Consider the following 17,348-nt stretch of genomic DNA (forward strand, 5'->3'; position numbering starts at 1 on the left):
ATATGGTTTGGAAATATATATGGTGTTTGAAGTACTGAGGCCGAATCTAAAATGGGCCGTAAAATCAGCACCTGCACGTGCGACTGTAATATTTTTTGTCAAATGTGTATTTCACAGACGAGTTTACTTTGGAAAATTGCAAAGCGTAGCTCCCTTTTCCTAAAAAAAAACTACCAAAAAACTAGCCAGGTTCAATGGCGAACGGCGACGCAGACGACCGAGTCGAGTGGCGGAGCGAGTTTGGCGCAGATATTCATAGATGGCGCTATCCCTTATCGAGAATGTTCGCCACGGCCGTGGTCTATTAAAATGGGCATAATATGGTTGCGATGTACCTTTGGCTTAAAAATAAATGCGAACAACGAGAGCTACACTTGAAGTAACACAAATAAAATTAGAGGCCCTGCAATGACTTTTTGACTGGTTTTTAATTTGCACCGAACCTGAGCGCACTGAACGTAGTAACTTTATGAAACTTTTCTTTTCTCGAATTTCGCTTTATCTTAAAAGTTATAGGCAAATTAATATTACGAAAATAAGCAAAAAATAACCTCCTTCATGACGTCCTTAGTCCTGGCTTGAGTGGCCGTTTTTTGGCCACTAGAGTTTTTTGGTTCTAGGTTTTGCCTAGTTTTTTGCCCTATTCTTTACAGAAAGGCAGCTACGCTTTGTAATTATACAAGGTAAATCCCACCTGTGAAATACACCTTTGACGAAAATTTTAGCGCCTATTCTTTCGGCCCATTTTTTGATCCAGCCTCGGTATTTCAGACACCCTATAAATCCGTACATTTAAAAAGGAGAAATGTCTGAAGTTCCAGTTTAAGATGCGAAGCTTGGTCGTCGTCATTTGTTTGCCTATTAATTAGTTAATACTTGGCACCCTGTTAGAGTATTCGTTGGCTTCGATTTAACATACAATTAAATGATGTAAAGTGATGCGTAGACGGGATGCTATGTTTAATACATATGGGCTTTCTAATGCATGTCCAATTTATTAACTTAAAAATGAAACACCAATAAAATTAACTTTTTTTAAATTCGGTTGTTAGGATAAAAATGTTATAGATACTTCCCTCCAAGTGTTCTATGCAGAATGATAGACTAATTGAGTGAAACAAAATATTTTCGATGTGCCGACAGCACTAGCCCGAAATTTCTGCTTTTTCCAACTCTCGCTTTTCCAGGCACACTAAGCATTGTAAAAAGGTAGTCTTCAAACCCACTGATATTCGTTTCTTTTCTTCTTTATAGGAAGAGAAAGTTTTGCATAGATCGTGTGGGGAAGTAAATACAGTGACGTAAAATATCTTGCAACGCAAGTTCACGAGAACGTTTAATGTGTGACCGAAACGCACAGTTAAAGTGGGTTACAACATTACTCTCGATGCTTAGCCATTCGTTTAACATAGCATTGAGAAACCAGTCCTTGTTTTGAGCTCTCGTCCTTAAGTGACACGACCGAATGCTCTTGACAAAACTTGCAACATTCCGTTTTTATGTTAAAATGGTTCACTAAGTTTTACGAGTGAACCTTTAACCTAGTTTAACGTCGATTTGTGCTCAAAATAAACGTTGTTGTGAACTCGCGTTATTATATATTTTATGTAATTGTATGTACAGTGTTCTTCAAATTTTACACTGCCACTCGGTTACCCAAATACTGATCTATCGCCGCCTTTTAAAGCTAAATTGGTCACTTCAGCAGCTGGTATGTCTTCATCATGCTAGGTTGTGATCGGGGATCACAACGCCACCAGGTGGGGTGGAAGAAAAAGAAACACAAAAAGTGACCAAAACTGACAATCTCAAAATGACGTTAAATTTGGGGAACACTTTTTTAAAGAAATAAACTAAGATAGAAAGAGTTAAACGAGCCCAGCTTCTCATTAGACTTAGCGTGCGTGGAGAAGCGCCAGTTGGAAAAAAGCGAAATTTTAAGCTAGGTCTCTCAGCACATCAGTATGATTTGTTTTTGTCTCTGGGATCTGAATTTACTCCATTTAGGCAAATGTTTTTACTTGCGATTTCTTCGATTTTTTAAGTAAGCAAGCTGGACGTGCGATAAGAGCCTGCATATATTATACATAATGTGTTTAATCATTTGTAAATTGAAGCCTACCAACACTATGAGTAAGTCCAAACAAATAATTAACAATCTGGCAGAAACAAACGGTGACAACATAGCTTCGCATCTGAAAATAGAACTTCATGTATGTCGTGTTTTCGAATGTACCAATTTATAAGTTCAAACTATACATTACATCTGATTTTTATTGGATGTTTTATAGAGCATACAAAAATACTTAAAATGTTTTTTTATTGATGTAGAAATTTGTACTTTTAGAGTTTCCTCTGGTGCTCAAAGACGTTTTTCGCCAAGATGACTTTATTTACCTTTAACAATATTGTGCTTGTTGAATATATGTATTTGTCTATGCCTTTATTTTATATGTAATTTGCCATTTTAACAAAAGTTTACACCATCCAAACTTGGTAAATTGTCGTCAAATGGGCCAGGTTCTGGATTTTTCTACAAAACAAAAAAAAAAAATCAACAAAATACATTTACGTAAACCTTTTGTTTTTAATGTAGTTTAAAAAGCCACGTATACCGAAGTCTTTTTTTCTTTTTTTTGCGAACGGTATTTGAGTTTGGAGAAGTTCATATACCTGATCTGTCACGATCGCTTAAATCCAAAAATTTGACTTTGATCCTTTAGAAGTCAGAAACTTTAAAACTAAAACTATGACGCAAAACCGGTTTTCACTTTTGTCCTAGTGAAACATTTGCCCAGCATATAGATTTATTTTTTCGAAAGTTTTTGAGACCTGACTCCTCCTTCCTGCACGATTTGAAATGAAATCGCCCGAGTACATTTACTTTATTAAACCTCGCCTTCACTCATTTAAAAACTGGATGTAATCTTTTCCGGAGACCAACAACTCGTGACATTTCCAGATTCACTGGTGAAAGCAGTTCGAGAGTTTTCCAAGGCCGCCGATACGATCGATCAGCAGCGACTTCAGCAAACTGGCGAGGGGTAAGTGCACAACCCGATACAGTCCTGTCTCGTTTATATGGACCCCGTTAACTTGAGAGGGATACCGTACTATATAGAGACCATTTTGAGGCACAAACTGGGAATATGCATTCAATTTTGTCTCGTTATTATAAACAACTTGCATTATGGATTTTTTCTTTTGGGTGGGGGAGGTTTCCATATTAACGAGGCACCATTGTATATATTGTTTGGAATTACTCGGACATCTTTATCTTTGTTCAATTACCTAATTCGCCATCTGGAATTTCAGTACAAAAAAAAAAAAGGGGGGGGGGGGGGGGAGAGTACAGACGAGAAAACTAGCATGACGCAAAAATGACTACCGTAAACTCCTGGGCCTGCGCCTTCTCAAAATTTGGAGGTACTCACGTAAAACTGGGGAGCGGGTGCTCCTTGGGCCAATAATACGTAAAGATATTTCCTTCGTGTATTTTCCGAATGTTATAAAATTGAGGGGTGTGCGTTAATTGTGTAATGGGCAGATGCTCAATATTTTGCGGCACATATTTAGTGCGTTAAAAAAAAAAGACGCCATTGGAGGTGATGTGACTGCGTGACGGAAGGGGGTTCCAATAACGTGTAGTGTCTTCAAAGAAAAAAAAGAAGAAAAAAAAAAGGTCGCAATATGTCGCCCTTAAAAGGAATTTCCCTAACTTTGGAAGCCTGGTCGCTTCTACCAGATCGGTATACTTAAAGCGCCTAATTAATGTATTTATTCCTATCTACACCGTTTTTTCTTTTGTAAATTACCTAACAGTAAGCATCATTTAGTTACTGATTTACACATGCCACCTTCATACTGCAATTTTTTTATCTTTAAAATTTACGCTATTTTTTCCCTTACGCTACTATATTCATGTCACTGACACTTTCCAGGACGAGGAACATCAACAATAAGCTGATGTTGGTCGAAAGAGCGTTCATCGACATCCCAGGAATCCTCGCGGGAAACATCTTCAGGTAATCTTTTCTTTCTTTTTTTTTTTTCCTTTTTGTTCCTGCACCGGCGTTTGCATTATGCATGAGTGCGGTGTGCAACACAGCGCGAACGCGACATCGGCGCTCTCCTGAAGATTGCTCATAAATGATATTGACGAAAACAAAATTCTTCCACCTGATTATATTCCGCCTCAGCGTAATTTGGCAAACGGCAAAGGCTACATATTATATATATACGGTCCCAGTGATCCAACCAGCGTGTCAGAGGGAGTCACGTGACTGTAGTCTATCTCTATATCTCACTTGTTGCGTGCAATGCTGTCGACGCGACGGGCTGAAGAGAAAGATGAAAGCTGCTTTTTTTGTTGGGAGGGTGAGGGGGGAGCGCATGTGGACTACATGGCAGGACACCTACGAACGGTATCTGCTAGTAGATATAAGTCATATCGGGTACTGCGAGAGTCTATACTACGACACAGAATAACGGTTTACAATTCCTGCCCGTATAGTAAAAAAAAAAAAAAAGAAATTAGATATTATTCTGCGAAACATTGCTTATGGAACCAAATTTGCTGAACTCAAAACTCACTTAAAGATGCATTCGCTACGGATCTTGCCAGTTGAAAAATTGAATACCTACACTATATATGTACACAATTACTACAAATACACGTTTAAGCAGCCCACTAAAAAAAAAAAGCAAAGGGTCCTGTGGAAAATAGAACGTTTCGTTCTGCCAAGGGTTTTCACAAACTACAGTAAAAGGGTACGGCTTTCTTTATGTTCCGCATTATTATAACATGTTGCCAGATCGACTTTTGGATTTGCAGTCACTTAGGATTGAGCTGAGAGAGTGGTGCAATAACTTTGCTGGTTAACCAAATTCGCAACCTCTAGTCTGTTTCCTTTTTCTTTTTTTAAGTTGGTGCGCTGTTTTGTGTGTTTGCATCTTGTGATTTTCAGTTTCAAAGTTAGAGTTTGTAACTTGTTGGGACTTGTAATATGTAACAAAGTGCTTTTGTTTTTTTTAGGCCGAAAGCATGCTGGTACTTTGTTTTGTGTAAGAGTAATACCATCCTATCTATTGCAACAGTGTCCCGTCCACAAGCACACACGTGCTTTTGCGGACCTGGATAATTGATCTGCTAGTTGATTATGCAATAAACTTATGTATGTATGTCTGGGACAAGCAAAATATGGTTGTAGTAAGAGGAAATTTTCTCTTTTCCCTCCTCGTTAACTGCTTCGCTCTCACCCCTGTACTTTTGGTAAGGGCTTTCACGTGCTTCGCCCTTTATGGCTTTGATTAGCTTGAGGGGGCCGTAACGTTTACGTTTTGCCAAGTTACTGTGAAACGAAATATAGTACCCAACATGAAAGTCAAATTTAAGGGTTTACTTGCCAAACCAACGACGGGCATCTGGTACGCCCCAGCGGACGACTCAGGATTCATTTGGACCACCTAGGGGTCTTTTGGCGTGCAGCATGAAGCTGAAATACACGGCTCCTTCTCCGCAATAAGCCTCCATCAGATTGAGGGCACGTCGGCCGGCGCTTTTGCCTCGGAGCCACCGATGCGGCCAGTACCCCCACCATGAGCATTTTCAGCAATGCTGCCTATTCAATTTGATGACAGCATTTCAGATTCGAGATAAAAGGAAAAGGAAACTCGAATTGCTCGTTGGTGCTAACATTCCGGCGCTCTCTAAGCTCGCTAATAAATTGATGCGAGTTATTGCAATGCTTGCGTACGTCGAATGAAAATGTCGTGGCAATCAATTCACGCAGGAACGGCAGAATAATTGTCTTTGTGTGTACCAATCAGAGGGACGTCATTTCAGGAGAACCAGAGTCTAGGATAAGATTACTTTAATTTAGTACAAACGTAGAGGCAAAAACTACGGAGGAACACTGAGTCAAACATGCGACCTTCGACAGTCAAGAACGAACGCTTCATAACTCGATCCTTTTCTTCTAGATAAACAAATTAGCGCCGATTGTGCCGCCATACATTGTTTCTGTAAAAATAAAATATTCAACCTTTTTTGATGCACGATTTCAGGTAGCAAGGTCTTCATCATGTTGAATTGACCTGAGACTGGGGTACAAGACAAACATCAAAACGTTCTTAAGTTTTTCTTCAACCCCAGTATCAGATTAATTCAACATGGTTACTGTTCAACAGCACGCCTGCACCCTTACTATAGTTTTTCTAAGATCTCCAAGACCTGGCATTTGCCGGCCCTTGGTTTTTGCTCGTCCACCGGGGCACAGCAAAGGCAGAGTTATCCGAGCGTTTGCCTAGCAATAGCCGGACAATGGCCGACGAAATGGCCGACATCTGTGCTACTTGAAAGTGATTAGTTCTCAATAGATTCCAGCCAGAGAACGAGCACGGGTCACGGATGGGAGCGAAGATTGCGATCAGCTCCGGCATTCTGAACCCGGCAACGCTGCATTCAATCTCTCAGTGCAGGTCATTGTATTCAGTTCAATGGTCTTTTTGACTCGCTAGCATTTTTTCGTCAGTCCCAACAATTGACTATCCGCTGTTTTATAATATTAAAGTTTAATTGCGAAGTGGCACCTTAAAGGATTCCTGCACGCACAGTTTCACGCAGAACATGCGGTGTCACTGAGATCGCCCTGCGAATGACGTGGCGCTAGAATAGCGCTAGGACTCAGACACCCTATAGGTATGCGGACAGTTAAGCGAAACGTCACTCTCATTAGAGACTTTTCGACCATACGCTAGAGCTTTGCGTTGCTGTCAGGAGCTTGTGTAGTCCTTTTGAAGCATGGATTGAGCACGCGCCTTCTGGGCCTGTAACCCGCAGCGTATAATCTACTGAAACGTTCTATTGTCCTATCACAAATAGTGTTTATGAGTCAAACAATGTTACGAGCTTTGGCGTTCACTGGACGCGCTCCGTAGATCACTGTGATTGGGCCATAACGTGCTTTAAAAAAAAAAGTAGAGACAAAAACAATTTTTTTTGTAACACGGAGTGGATTTCATGCAAAAGCGTTAGGCTCGAGTGTTATGGAAAGCCGTTACACACAAGCCAAAACAACATGAACCATAGACACTCCATAGGCAATGCAAAAGCATACAGAGTTCTAAACGCATACTTTCGAAGATGCCTCCGTCTCCTCTACTAAAGGCAGCATTGTTTGAAGAAAGCATGTATAAGTATAAGGCATAGCTAGTCATAATTATGTACACTTAAACATCATTAATTGTAATTACTTATATTTACCAAACGGCGCAACGGTAATCGGACTCTGATCTATGCGATCCGCAGCACGACGGGATTACCTACTCAACGCCAAATGAGGCTTTTTATTATTATTATTATTATGGCACGGCGCCAAATTAGGCGACCGGGAAAGCCAGCAGCTCTAGGCGAAGTATACGACTCACGGGAACCTGCAGCAGCAGGCAACCGTCAATCCGTGCAGTTGGCTCTCGAATGATGAAGCTTACATTCCCCGCGTAAATCTCATGACATCACTGTTCTTAAATAAATTTAAAATTCTCTCGGTTATTTTCATAAAACCGGGAAGCACGTGAGTGCGCCGTGTGTGCAACGTATCTCAATCAACCCAGACCTTCCTGTAACCAAGCATAACAAATTCTAACCCAAGCATAATGCATGCAACAGACATTTTGTACTCCCCAGGTTTACCAGAATGACCAACACAAGTTAATGATTTATAGAAGTAGTTTGAAGTTAAGAGAAATAGTTTGAAGTTAATAGTATGAGAACTTGTCTTTCTCTCTTTCCAGAAACCAATCATCGCAAATGAGCAAGCACGTCGTGTTCGGAATCAGTGCCAACGACGTCAACGTGGGAACGAGATTCACAGCTGTCAAAGAGGCCCTCGTCAGCAACTCTTCACTGGTGGCACCTTTAGTAGCTTCCTTGGCCCATCACATCAGAATGGCGACGTCCATTTTAGTAGACGACTTGTAAAACCTTCATCGGTATACTACCTTAATGCCATGAAAGTATTTCTTTTCTTTGTGTGTGTGTGTGTGTGTGTGTGTGTGTGTGTGTGTGTGTGTGTGTGTGTGTGAGATATCGAGAAGGTTGAAAGCTAGGGTTCCGTAGGAAAAGTTTGCTTTCAGGGACCTAACTACCAAGAAAAGAATCGCGTTTCCTTTCTATTTTTTGTTCCTCGTCAAGTGATTCTACGTTAATAATTCTAATACGAGTAACGACACAAGGAAGTGATTTTTTTGTAGAAATTTCACCAGTATAGCAAAGGGGTTTGAAACAGAAAACACACTTCCCAATGTGGCAGGCTCTTGCCGAATTAGACGGACCTGTGCGCAAGCTGTCTGCTTCTTTTATTTATTTTTCTGTCTTCACATTTTGATGCCCTTACTACGGCAGTTTCCCTGTGGCTATCCGTTCATCGAACTATATGGCTCATTGACAAACTGTTTTGTGGACACTGCGATGTCTCATAATAAAAAAATACGGTGAGAAATTATAAAGGCCCGTTTGCACACATGCGTTTTACTACGAACGACTGAGACGAGGCAGGTTTTTAAGCCTCTCGTGACGGCTTACGATCGGTTGCACAGCGATGCGGGCAGTCGGAAGCCATCGCAAGAGGCTTCGAAACTAGTCTCGTCTCAGTCGGTCGGGAAACAACGCATCTGGGTGACCGGTTGAGGGGATGAGAGCGTGCGGCGACGTCAGAGCGCCCAAAGGCGGATCCAAAACTCCGTGTTTTTGTTTTTTTGTTGTTTTTTTTTGGGGGGGGGGGGGGGCGGGAAAATTTGTCAGGATACTATTCTCCCATTCTTTCTTGTGCACCCGGGGGTCCACCCTTGTCAAATTGCCATCTGAGAAGGGGAGAGGGGGTCGACTTTGTTTATTTTCTTTTAGGGGGGGGGGGGAGGGGCGCGCCCTTGCCGCCCGCCCCCCCCCCCTCCCCCCTTGGATCCGCCCCTGAGAGCGCCGAGCTCTGATTGGAAGGATTAGTGGGTAGGCGCAAAGGCTAGCTGCCGTGTTTGCCCATTATCTTCTCTCCAATCAAAGCGAACAAAAACGTCGTCGGTTCGAGTCTGGCGTTCGAACGCCAAACTTTGCGGGAGGAGAAATCACTCTTGTTTGGAAACGCCAGCCCCCCGGTTTTTTTTTTTTTTTTTTATTACATTAAATTTTATTATCAAGGTTTTGTTGCTGACCCTAGTTTGCGAATACCATCGATGATGAATTGGAACGCACGTGCCAACGCTGGAAAGGAGGTCGCCTCCTCTCCAGCTTGAGATCTGCTAAGGTGGAAAGAAGTACGGAGGAGCTTCCTTTGAACACTTAACTTAATCCGTTCCTGCGGCATTGTGTATTAATTGTCTGGCGATCATAATCATCCCTTTTAAGGCCACGGTCCCACTGAATGTGGCAGTTTAGGTACTTTTCGGCAGGCCATTACTCATCTCCTTTTAAGTACTGTTTTGTGGGATTGATGTCATTTGAAAGGCAATGCAATCCTCTTTCATTTGATATTATGTATGTGTTGGTTTTTACTGTTCATGCGCGTTTGTAGCGTTGCGAATATGATGGCGCGGACCCTCACTTGCTCCGCTAGTTCATGTTTTATGAACGATCCATTAAAGATAGCACGGTTCCAATATAGCAGTTTTGTTAAGATGATGTCGGAGCAGAATCTAACGATCCACTTTTTTGATATTTGCACTATTTTGTTTTTTAGAGCGCAGCTCTTAGGGGCCCGTTTCCAGCCTGAGCGGCGTCGGCGTCGCCGTCGCCGTCGGCGTCGGCGTAACCGCGCCCCTCCCTCTCCTCCTCCTCCCCCTCCTCCTCCCCTCCTTCTCCTCCCCCTCCTCCTCCACTCCTCCCCCTCCTCTTTCTCCCCCTCCTCCTCCCCCTCCGCTCCTCCTCCTCCCCCCTCCTCCCCCGCCAAGGTCACGTGACCCCGGGGGGTGACTCCCCTCCCCCCGCCGAAGTCACGTGACGGCCCGCCCAAGGTCATGTGATCCCGTCCCCTCGAGGTCACGTGACCCCCGGACCTCTGCCCTCCTCCTCCTCCCGTCATTGTCTAGTATGGTTCGGGGGGGTCACGTGACTTCGGGGGGAGGGGGTCACATGACTTCAGCGGGGGGTCACGTGGCCTCGGGAGGGTCACGTGACTACCCCCTCCCCTCCCCCCCGAAGTCACGTGGTAAAGGAGAGGGAGGGGGAGCAGGAGGGAAGGAGGACTAGCAGGCATGATCACGAGGGAGGAGGAGGAATATACCCTCCACTCCTCCTCCTCAAGAGCTGCGCTCCAATTCGGCGTTACAGGAAGTTGTAAACGGCTTTCACTTTTTTCATCCCTCCAAATATTGCCCTAAAATTGACATTTTTCCGCACAAATATGTTTTTAATGACAAGAGCTAGGGCAATGAAATTAGCTACAGATGTAGTGCTTATAATTGGTAATATGCATAAAAAAATGTAATGTTGTGTAAATTTTTTTTGTTTAGATATTTTATATCAAACGTAGCACTTTTTTGTGCTTCGTGTCATGGTAGTTCAAATGCCGCTGAAGAAATAATTAAACTATGATAAAATCTTTTATAACATTTAGAGCTACAATGGTTGCCCAAGAGGTGGACGATGGCTTTTTTTCATTTTCAAAGTCATAACGCTCCAGGAGCCCTTCAAACTTACCTGTTTTTGACGCATATCTGTTTTGGACATCAAACAGATTTATTGGCATTTAATAACATTTATAGTTTGGAATAGATATACATTGCGATGTATTAAATTTTCACAATGATATTGCTTTGGTTTCTTAATAGGTGTAGAGCTTAGCTAATTTTAAAAACAATCAAAAACTGTTTGGGTGTTTTGTTGCGCTACCTGGCGGATGGCAGACGAACTGCTGAATTCTAATGTTCAAAAAATTTCCGAGGGCGGCGTTGGCGTCCGTATCATCATCAATCTCCGTGTCTTTTTACCCTCACATTTAAAAAATATATTGGAAGATTTACTTTCGATAACTGAATCGTTTAAGTACTGGGTCAGGCTAATAAATCTAAGACCAATATTTACACTAGCGTAGCGTGATATAATGTGTTCATTATTCGATATGATTGAAATCAATAAACAATGAAGACGAGGAGGAAAAGAATACACCCGAGTTCACTTTATGCCTAGAGTCACTAAATGAGCTTTAAAGTATCGGCACTCCGTTCCCCCAAAATTGTTTTGGGCGCCGCCATTTTGGGTCTTGCTCAGAGCAAACGCAACTGCCGATCATCGTGATCTAAAAGTACGACTTCCTCAGCATTAGATGCGGTGCTAGGAAGCTGATGCAATAATGCAATGCTCTGTCGCGGGTTGTTTAAACATTTGTGAGGGAGAGAAAAGCGTTTCCTGTGATTTTAGATAAAGCTTCATATAACTGGCAACAATGATTTTAAGCCACAATATGGCCAAGTGTCGTTACTCTGAACCGTAGCTAATTTACTGGCACAAGCGGGAACAATGAAGAAGAGGCAGGTGTCAAAAGGTAGTGGCTTGTGGAATCCACGGGGCTTATGATATGACCCCTCCAGGTATTGCTGGGTGGAGCACTTCATGTGCCCTTTGCTTAGGGTGGAGCACGACATCTGGCCATTTTGTCCCCCTCTTTTATTTTTATTTTTTGTTCAGAAGCGCGTGAAAGAGCGTGTCCCTGCACGCGCTCGTGGTGCTGATTGTGCTATGGCGACATTTTGTTTTCGTCGATTTCTTTGTATTTTCCCCGTGAGCGCGTGCTGTCGGCATCGGGTACTACAGAGGGTGGCATTAAAGCCCCTTGATAAAGGTGTTTTCACAAGTACCGCCAACCATTGTTGTGGAAATGCGCAAGACACGTGCCACGAGCGGGCGCTCCGCCGCCATTCGCTTCCAAGGGCCGCTCGAGACCTGGGCCACGTGCGCTCGCGCATTTGGCGCTACTTGCAAAGACAAACGAAAACATATCAAGGGGCTTTAGGTGGCATCACCCTAAACAGAAGGACATTGAGGCACCCTAGGTATTACTAGAGCACTATATAGCTCCTACAGAGCAGAGTAGCGCAATCCTTTGAACCCCGTGTTTTGCCGACAACATGGCCGACAGAGCGACTCGGCGCGAGTCACGTGGTACTCAGGGTTCCAGGAGGCGGCCCGCCCTATGGGAGAATACATGGAGATCGATACAACACGGCTGATTAAAAAATGAACGGCGAGTTCACACTTTTCAAAACTAGTCTGCCGTGAAGTTAGTAAAGCACTAAACACTTTATCAAAGTTTTAATAATATCAGATGCGTGTGCAAATTTTGAGAAGGCAATTTCCAAGGCAATGGCGTTTGAAGCAGACGATTTTTGCTCGCAGCGGAGATGGGCTTTTCGGGTTGGCCGGAGCGGCTCACGTGAATGGTGTGACGTCGCCGTGTCGTCCGCTGCATGATGCCACTCAGGCAATTTTTAAAAAAAAGTTACGTCCTTGTATGGCATAAAACTTATCGCATATTATTCTAAAATGTTTCATTATTATGTCAAAAATGATTTCCATTCCGCACATCCCCACAAAACTGAAGAAACAACGATTTTCTCACGTTCTCCGTGCATTTCTGACCGCAGTTGGAACCTCCGGGCGTTCGCCGCTAGTCGCCGAGAGACGGCGTTCTAGATTGCGCTACTCTGCTCCGAAGGAGCTATATAGTACTCTAGGTATTACAAGCCTCTTGAACAAGAGCATGAATAGTGTTATTAAATAAGCTACGCTTCAGAGTAGCCACGCTTGGCCTTAGTATGGCTTAAAATTATGGTTGCCAGTTATTTGAAGCTTTATCTGAAATCACAAGAAACGCTTTTCCGTCCCCCCTTTAAACAGTTTGCGGCAAAGCAAAGCAACATTACATGAGCTTCCTAACACCGAATCTAATGCTTACGATGTCGCACTTTTGAATCATGACGATCGGCAGTTGCGCCTGCTCTGCACAAGCACCAAAATGGCGGCGTTCACAACACTGTCGGGGAAGAGAGTGCCGATACTCTAAGCGCAGCTCATTTATTGGCTCTAGTTGCCGCGAACCTCCTTTTCCCTGACTGAAACTGAAAGTAAATATGAATAATACACCATTATTATAGCTTATTTAGTTATAACCAAATACACATAATGAGAGGAGGAAGCGGGCGGGTAGGAGAAACGCGGGTTTTATACGCGACCGTTCTAACCGTCTCAAAAGAGAGAACGCACGAGCTTGCGCTGGTTTAGAAAAAAAGGCATCCAAAGAAAAGAGGCGGCACACTGTGTTCTTTGTTATTATGCGACTAATTGCAAATTGTTGTGTGTATGTTTATTCAGCCGGAAGTTAGTCTGCCTTAGTGGGCGTCTGGTGTCTCAGCTGTAGATAAGCAATTTAGCCAGTGCGGTACAACCGAAAACCTGGGGTCTTCAACGTGCGCCACGCAGTAATGATGCACGACCGCACGCCGGTACGATGCTCTTCCAGATCGAAACGGGCAGGGGCGGGGTGGGTTCTGCAGCGCGAGCTTTCGCTCCCAGTGCTCCGAGCTGGTGTAGGCTAGACCATGCACTCGGCAACCAACCCCCCCCCCCCCCCCCCCATGTGCGTCTAATTTATATACAGGTATAAGTATTTGAAGATCGACAATGGACGTCGATCGTCTCAAGGTAATGTAACGTAATAACATTATATAAATTATAAACTGGTTGAAGGACTGAACGACTTAATTTTTCAATTCTTGGATTGTAATGTGGCGGTAGCGTATTGTACTTACTGTTGATGAAGAGCAATATGAGGTGACGAGGTAATGATTAAATGATGAGGCTCTATAAGGACGACGACATTAATGGGTGTTGAACCACAACGTACAGTGCCAGACTTGTTTCAAGTATCGTGTACCCAAAGACTTTCTTCACCCGCAACAGTATATGGTAGAATCAATGAGGATGTTGCTTTACAACTGTACGTGGAACAGGAAAACTGCACTGTGTAGAAGCGCGGCTTATTCGTTAATATGAGGGACGGATTTCTAGCAGCATTCCCTGATTGACTACTTGGAACAAATGGCCTCGTTGACGTAAAGTGTCCCCGTTCCAAAAGATTCTTGAAGCATACTTAAACCGCAAAGGAGTATGAGGCGAAAAATAAGAAAAAGGAGTCTGGTGTGAAAGGTCCAGATCACCACCGTAGCTTCTACTATCAAATACAAGGGCAGTTACACAATACACAAAGAAAGGTTTGTGATTTAGTTATATTTACACTTAAGGGCATTGATATCCAACCTATTCAGAAAGATGACACCTCCTGGTCAACCAACATAGAGCCTTTTCTACTCAAGCTTTACATGGAAGGCCAGACTTCCGCTAAAATTCCTCACGTAGACGAGTGGTCCGACCGAATAAACTGCCATTACTCCCGATGTGGGTATCTCTCGATCTTTGTTCGTAAGCGATAGTATCATGAGATCGAGGGGTGTGGCTATTCTTCCGCCAAATATTGCTTCGGCGGGTTTTTTTCCGTGTAAGATGAGACCGACGCGTGCTGCCGGAACAAGAACCTGGCGCTTCTTCACTGAACTGCTTCTTCCGTAAGCTTCAAAAGGGATTTTTTTTTTCGTTTCGCACACCATCTGTTCTGCTTGCCCGTTAGTTGCAGGATGGTATGGTGCACTAATGTGATGCCTGATGCCGTTTTTTTTTTTTTTTCTTCAAAAACTTGTTTATTTTATTTGAAGCAAGATTTGGCGCGTTATCAGAGAAAAGTATTTTCGGTAGGGCAAAAGTAGGTAAAAGAGACCGTAGAACGTCAATGACGTGTTTGGACGTCGTGGCAGACATCGTGTAAACTTCCAGCCACTTAGAGTACGCATCGTACATGACTCCGCAGATGTGGATACGTTTCGCCACCCACCAACTGAATAGTGGATCGTTTTCAGTTACTGTTCGAGTCTTTCCGCAAAGTTAGCCCAGGTGCCAGGACTTTTGTCGAAAGCGGTAAGTGTTCGAAACGTCGACAACGTCGGTAGTCACGTGTTGTGCTTGAAACTGGACACTTACCAATCGCTGAGAAGAAACTTGCTTGTTCGTCTGCCATGAGTCGTCCGATATCCGGTCATCACCACAACACCATATCCCGACAAAACTGGTCTTCATTGTCCGCATGTCCATGGTTAGCAATCACGTCAACTTATAAATTCCCGAACGCTCATAACTTGCCGTCGCTAAACGCCGTTCATTCATAGCGTCTTCATTGCAAATAAACGTCTGCCTATTTCTTCTGATGGTTTCCCTAAGCTGTACTTACGACATAATGTGTGTCGGTACTTCCGAAAATATTGCAACGGCGTTTGTTTTCAGGGAACTATAATGTAACAACCTTTACAACATCTTCCGGACCCCGTGAAACACAATATTTCGTGACGTTGTTTTAGTCGTCATTAAAATGGTGAGGTAAGTACCGTAAATCGCGAAGCAGTTTACTTGACGTCCGCTTCCACTGGTTGAGTCTACTGAGCGTGCATTCCTGCAGAGGAAGTTTTCATTGATACAATATTGACACGTCAATCAACATTTGATTCCTTCTTGGTAAGATTTATTGCGAAAGCACGTTACAACCGCCGACCGCATCTCCCTATATCAGACAACAATTTATACCCAGCCTGACATTCTCGCATACATCCGTTTGCTGGGCCACGCTACTTGAGCTAGCTGAGCACAGCTGGGAGCGGCGCGAGCAAGGCCACGAGGGGAACGTGATGGTGCTCGAGCCATCCCACTGTGAACCAATGTTTCGGCCACCCCACGGGTGCGTGTCGCCATCTATTGGTTGAACTAACGCCTTGTTCAAGATGGCTGCCGTGGGACCGCAGCCTTAATCGCTTGCATCGTTTCAAGAACGTTCCGTGACAATAGGCATTTGTGACAAGTGTACGCGTTCGAAACACCCTGATCTCTGATTTGATCAGTGAAGCTATTTTGATATCTTTTGTATTTATGGGATCATTTCTGTCAAGAGTACCCTGCCACTCGGTTGTTCGAATAATGCGCTGTTCAATGTGATCAACGAGCTAGAAGTTTCAAATAAACTACTGTTTATGCGATGACTTATTGTTGTTTTTGATCAGCTGGTAATACTGACGGGGCAAAAGCAAAACAGGAAGTGTCGTCAATGCTTTTGAGATGTCTAGTCAGTAAACCCTAGTCAGTACCGTTTCGGAAAAAGTGGAAATATTTATTGTTTACTGGCGTCCCCAGTCAAGTATGAACGACAAAGGAGTAGGCGCTTCAACCTGTAAAAACAAATAAAATATAGAAACAAATAGGCGAGCCATAACAAGAATGAATGGCATTTACGGATAAAATGTCAACTTTTTCCATTGGCTTAAAAAGTACACCACCATATTTTTTTCTCGTACAGAAAGTGCCGCCATTCAAGATGTCGACGACCATTTAAAAATGTGTATATCCACATCCCCTTTGCACGGAACAGGGGTAAACCGTTCCCATCTCGCACCGAAGGAGGCATCGCATTATTAATGCAAAAGCATTAACTGTTCCATGGAGCGAAGCCGGCGTTATCTGATGTCTGTAGCAGCGAAAAACGCCACCTAAATACCCATTGGCTGGGCGAAACGGCATCTAAATTCCCATTGGCTGAGCGAAATTGCACGTTAATTCTGATTGGTTGAGGAAACGGCACCAATTCCCATTGGCTGCAGGGCGGACGCGCCTCAGAAAATAGAACACAAAGAAAAGCACACCAATGCGGATGCTTCGTCGCGGAAGCCGTCGTGAAGCCGGCGGGGTTCGTCGCTTTTTCAGTGGGGGAGGTGGATGTCACCGCCGAATCCCGGAGAAAAGCTCACCGGAGAAAAGCTCACCGGAGAAAAGCTCACCGCAAAACCGGCGGATGCGGAGAAAAGCTCACCGATTTTTTTTTTCTTTTTTATGGAGGCTGTTGGATCATGCGTAAATATATCAATTTATTATCATTAAAGTTCGTCAGCTTTGTCAAAAAGAAAATGTCCTTTTTTGTATTATTTGCCAAGATTATTAAGTATATTGCTCCCAAATTAATAATGGCGGGCCAGTGTTTTCTGCGGCTTGAACAAAAGCCTAACTGAAAATTTTATGAACTTGAATAACATGAAAGAGTTCGAAAACTTATGTCTCCCTAAAACCTAAAAATCAAAACTGTAAACACCGAAAATCCGAAAGCGCATGCGCAACAATGCGGTGCCCGAAATTCTCTTTGAAGCTTTTATTAACCTTTGAAAAGAGGATAGAACAGTCAGTAGGATGATCGAGGCTTCTTTCTTCCACGTAC

At 43.4% G+C, this 17,348-nt stretch overlaps 1 protein-coding gene across 1 annotated transcript in view; it reads left to right on the top strand.

Moving 5' to 3' along the window:
* Positions 1-8,738, top strand: part of LOC115316804 (N-acetylated-alpha-linked acidic dipeptidase 2) — a 44,810-nt gene extending 36,072 nt beyond the window's left edge. The window contains exons 17-19 of the mRNA XM_029976300.3: positions 2,963-3,044; positions 3,942-4,025; positions 7,795-8,738. Of these exons, the coding sequence (XP_029832160.2) occupies positions 2,963-3,044; positions 3,942-4,025; positions 7,795-7,981 (353 nt within the window). The 3' untranslated portion in view covers positions 7,982-8,738. The remainder of the gene's footprint in view (positions 1-2,962; positions 3,045-3,941; positions 4,026-7,794) is intronic.
* Positions 8,739-17,348: the final 8,610 nt, after the last annotated feature.

The sequence above is a fragment of the Ixodes scapularis genome, unplaced genomic scaffold (genome assembly GCF_016920785.2).
Source record: "Ixodes scapularis isolate PalLabHiFi unplaced genomic scaffold, ASM1692078v2 PGA_scaffold10__122_contigs__length_95168666, whole genome shotgun sequence".
Classification (NCBI taxonomy): Eukaryota; Metazoa; Arthropoda; class Arachnida; order Ixodida; family Ixodidae; genus Ixodes; species Ixodes scapularis.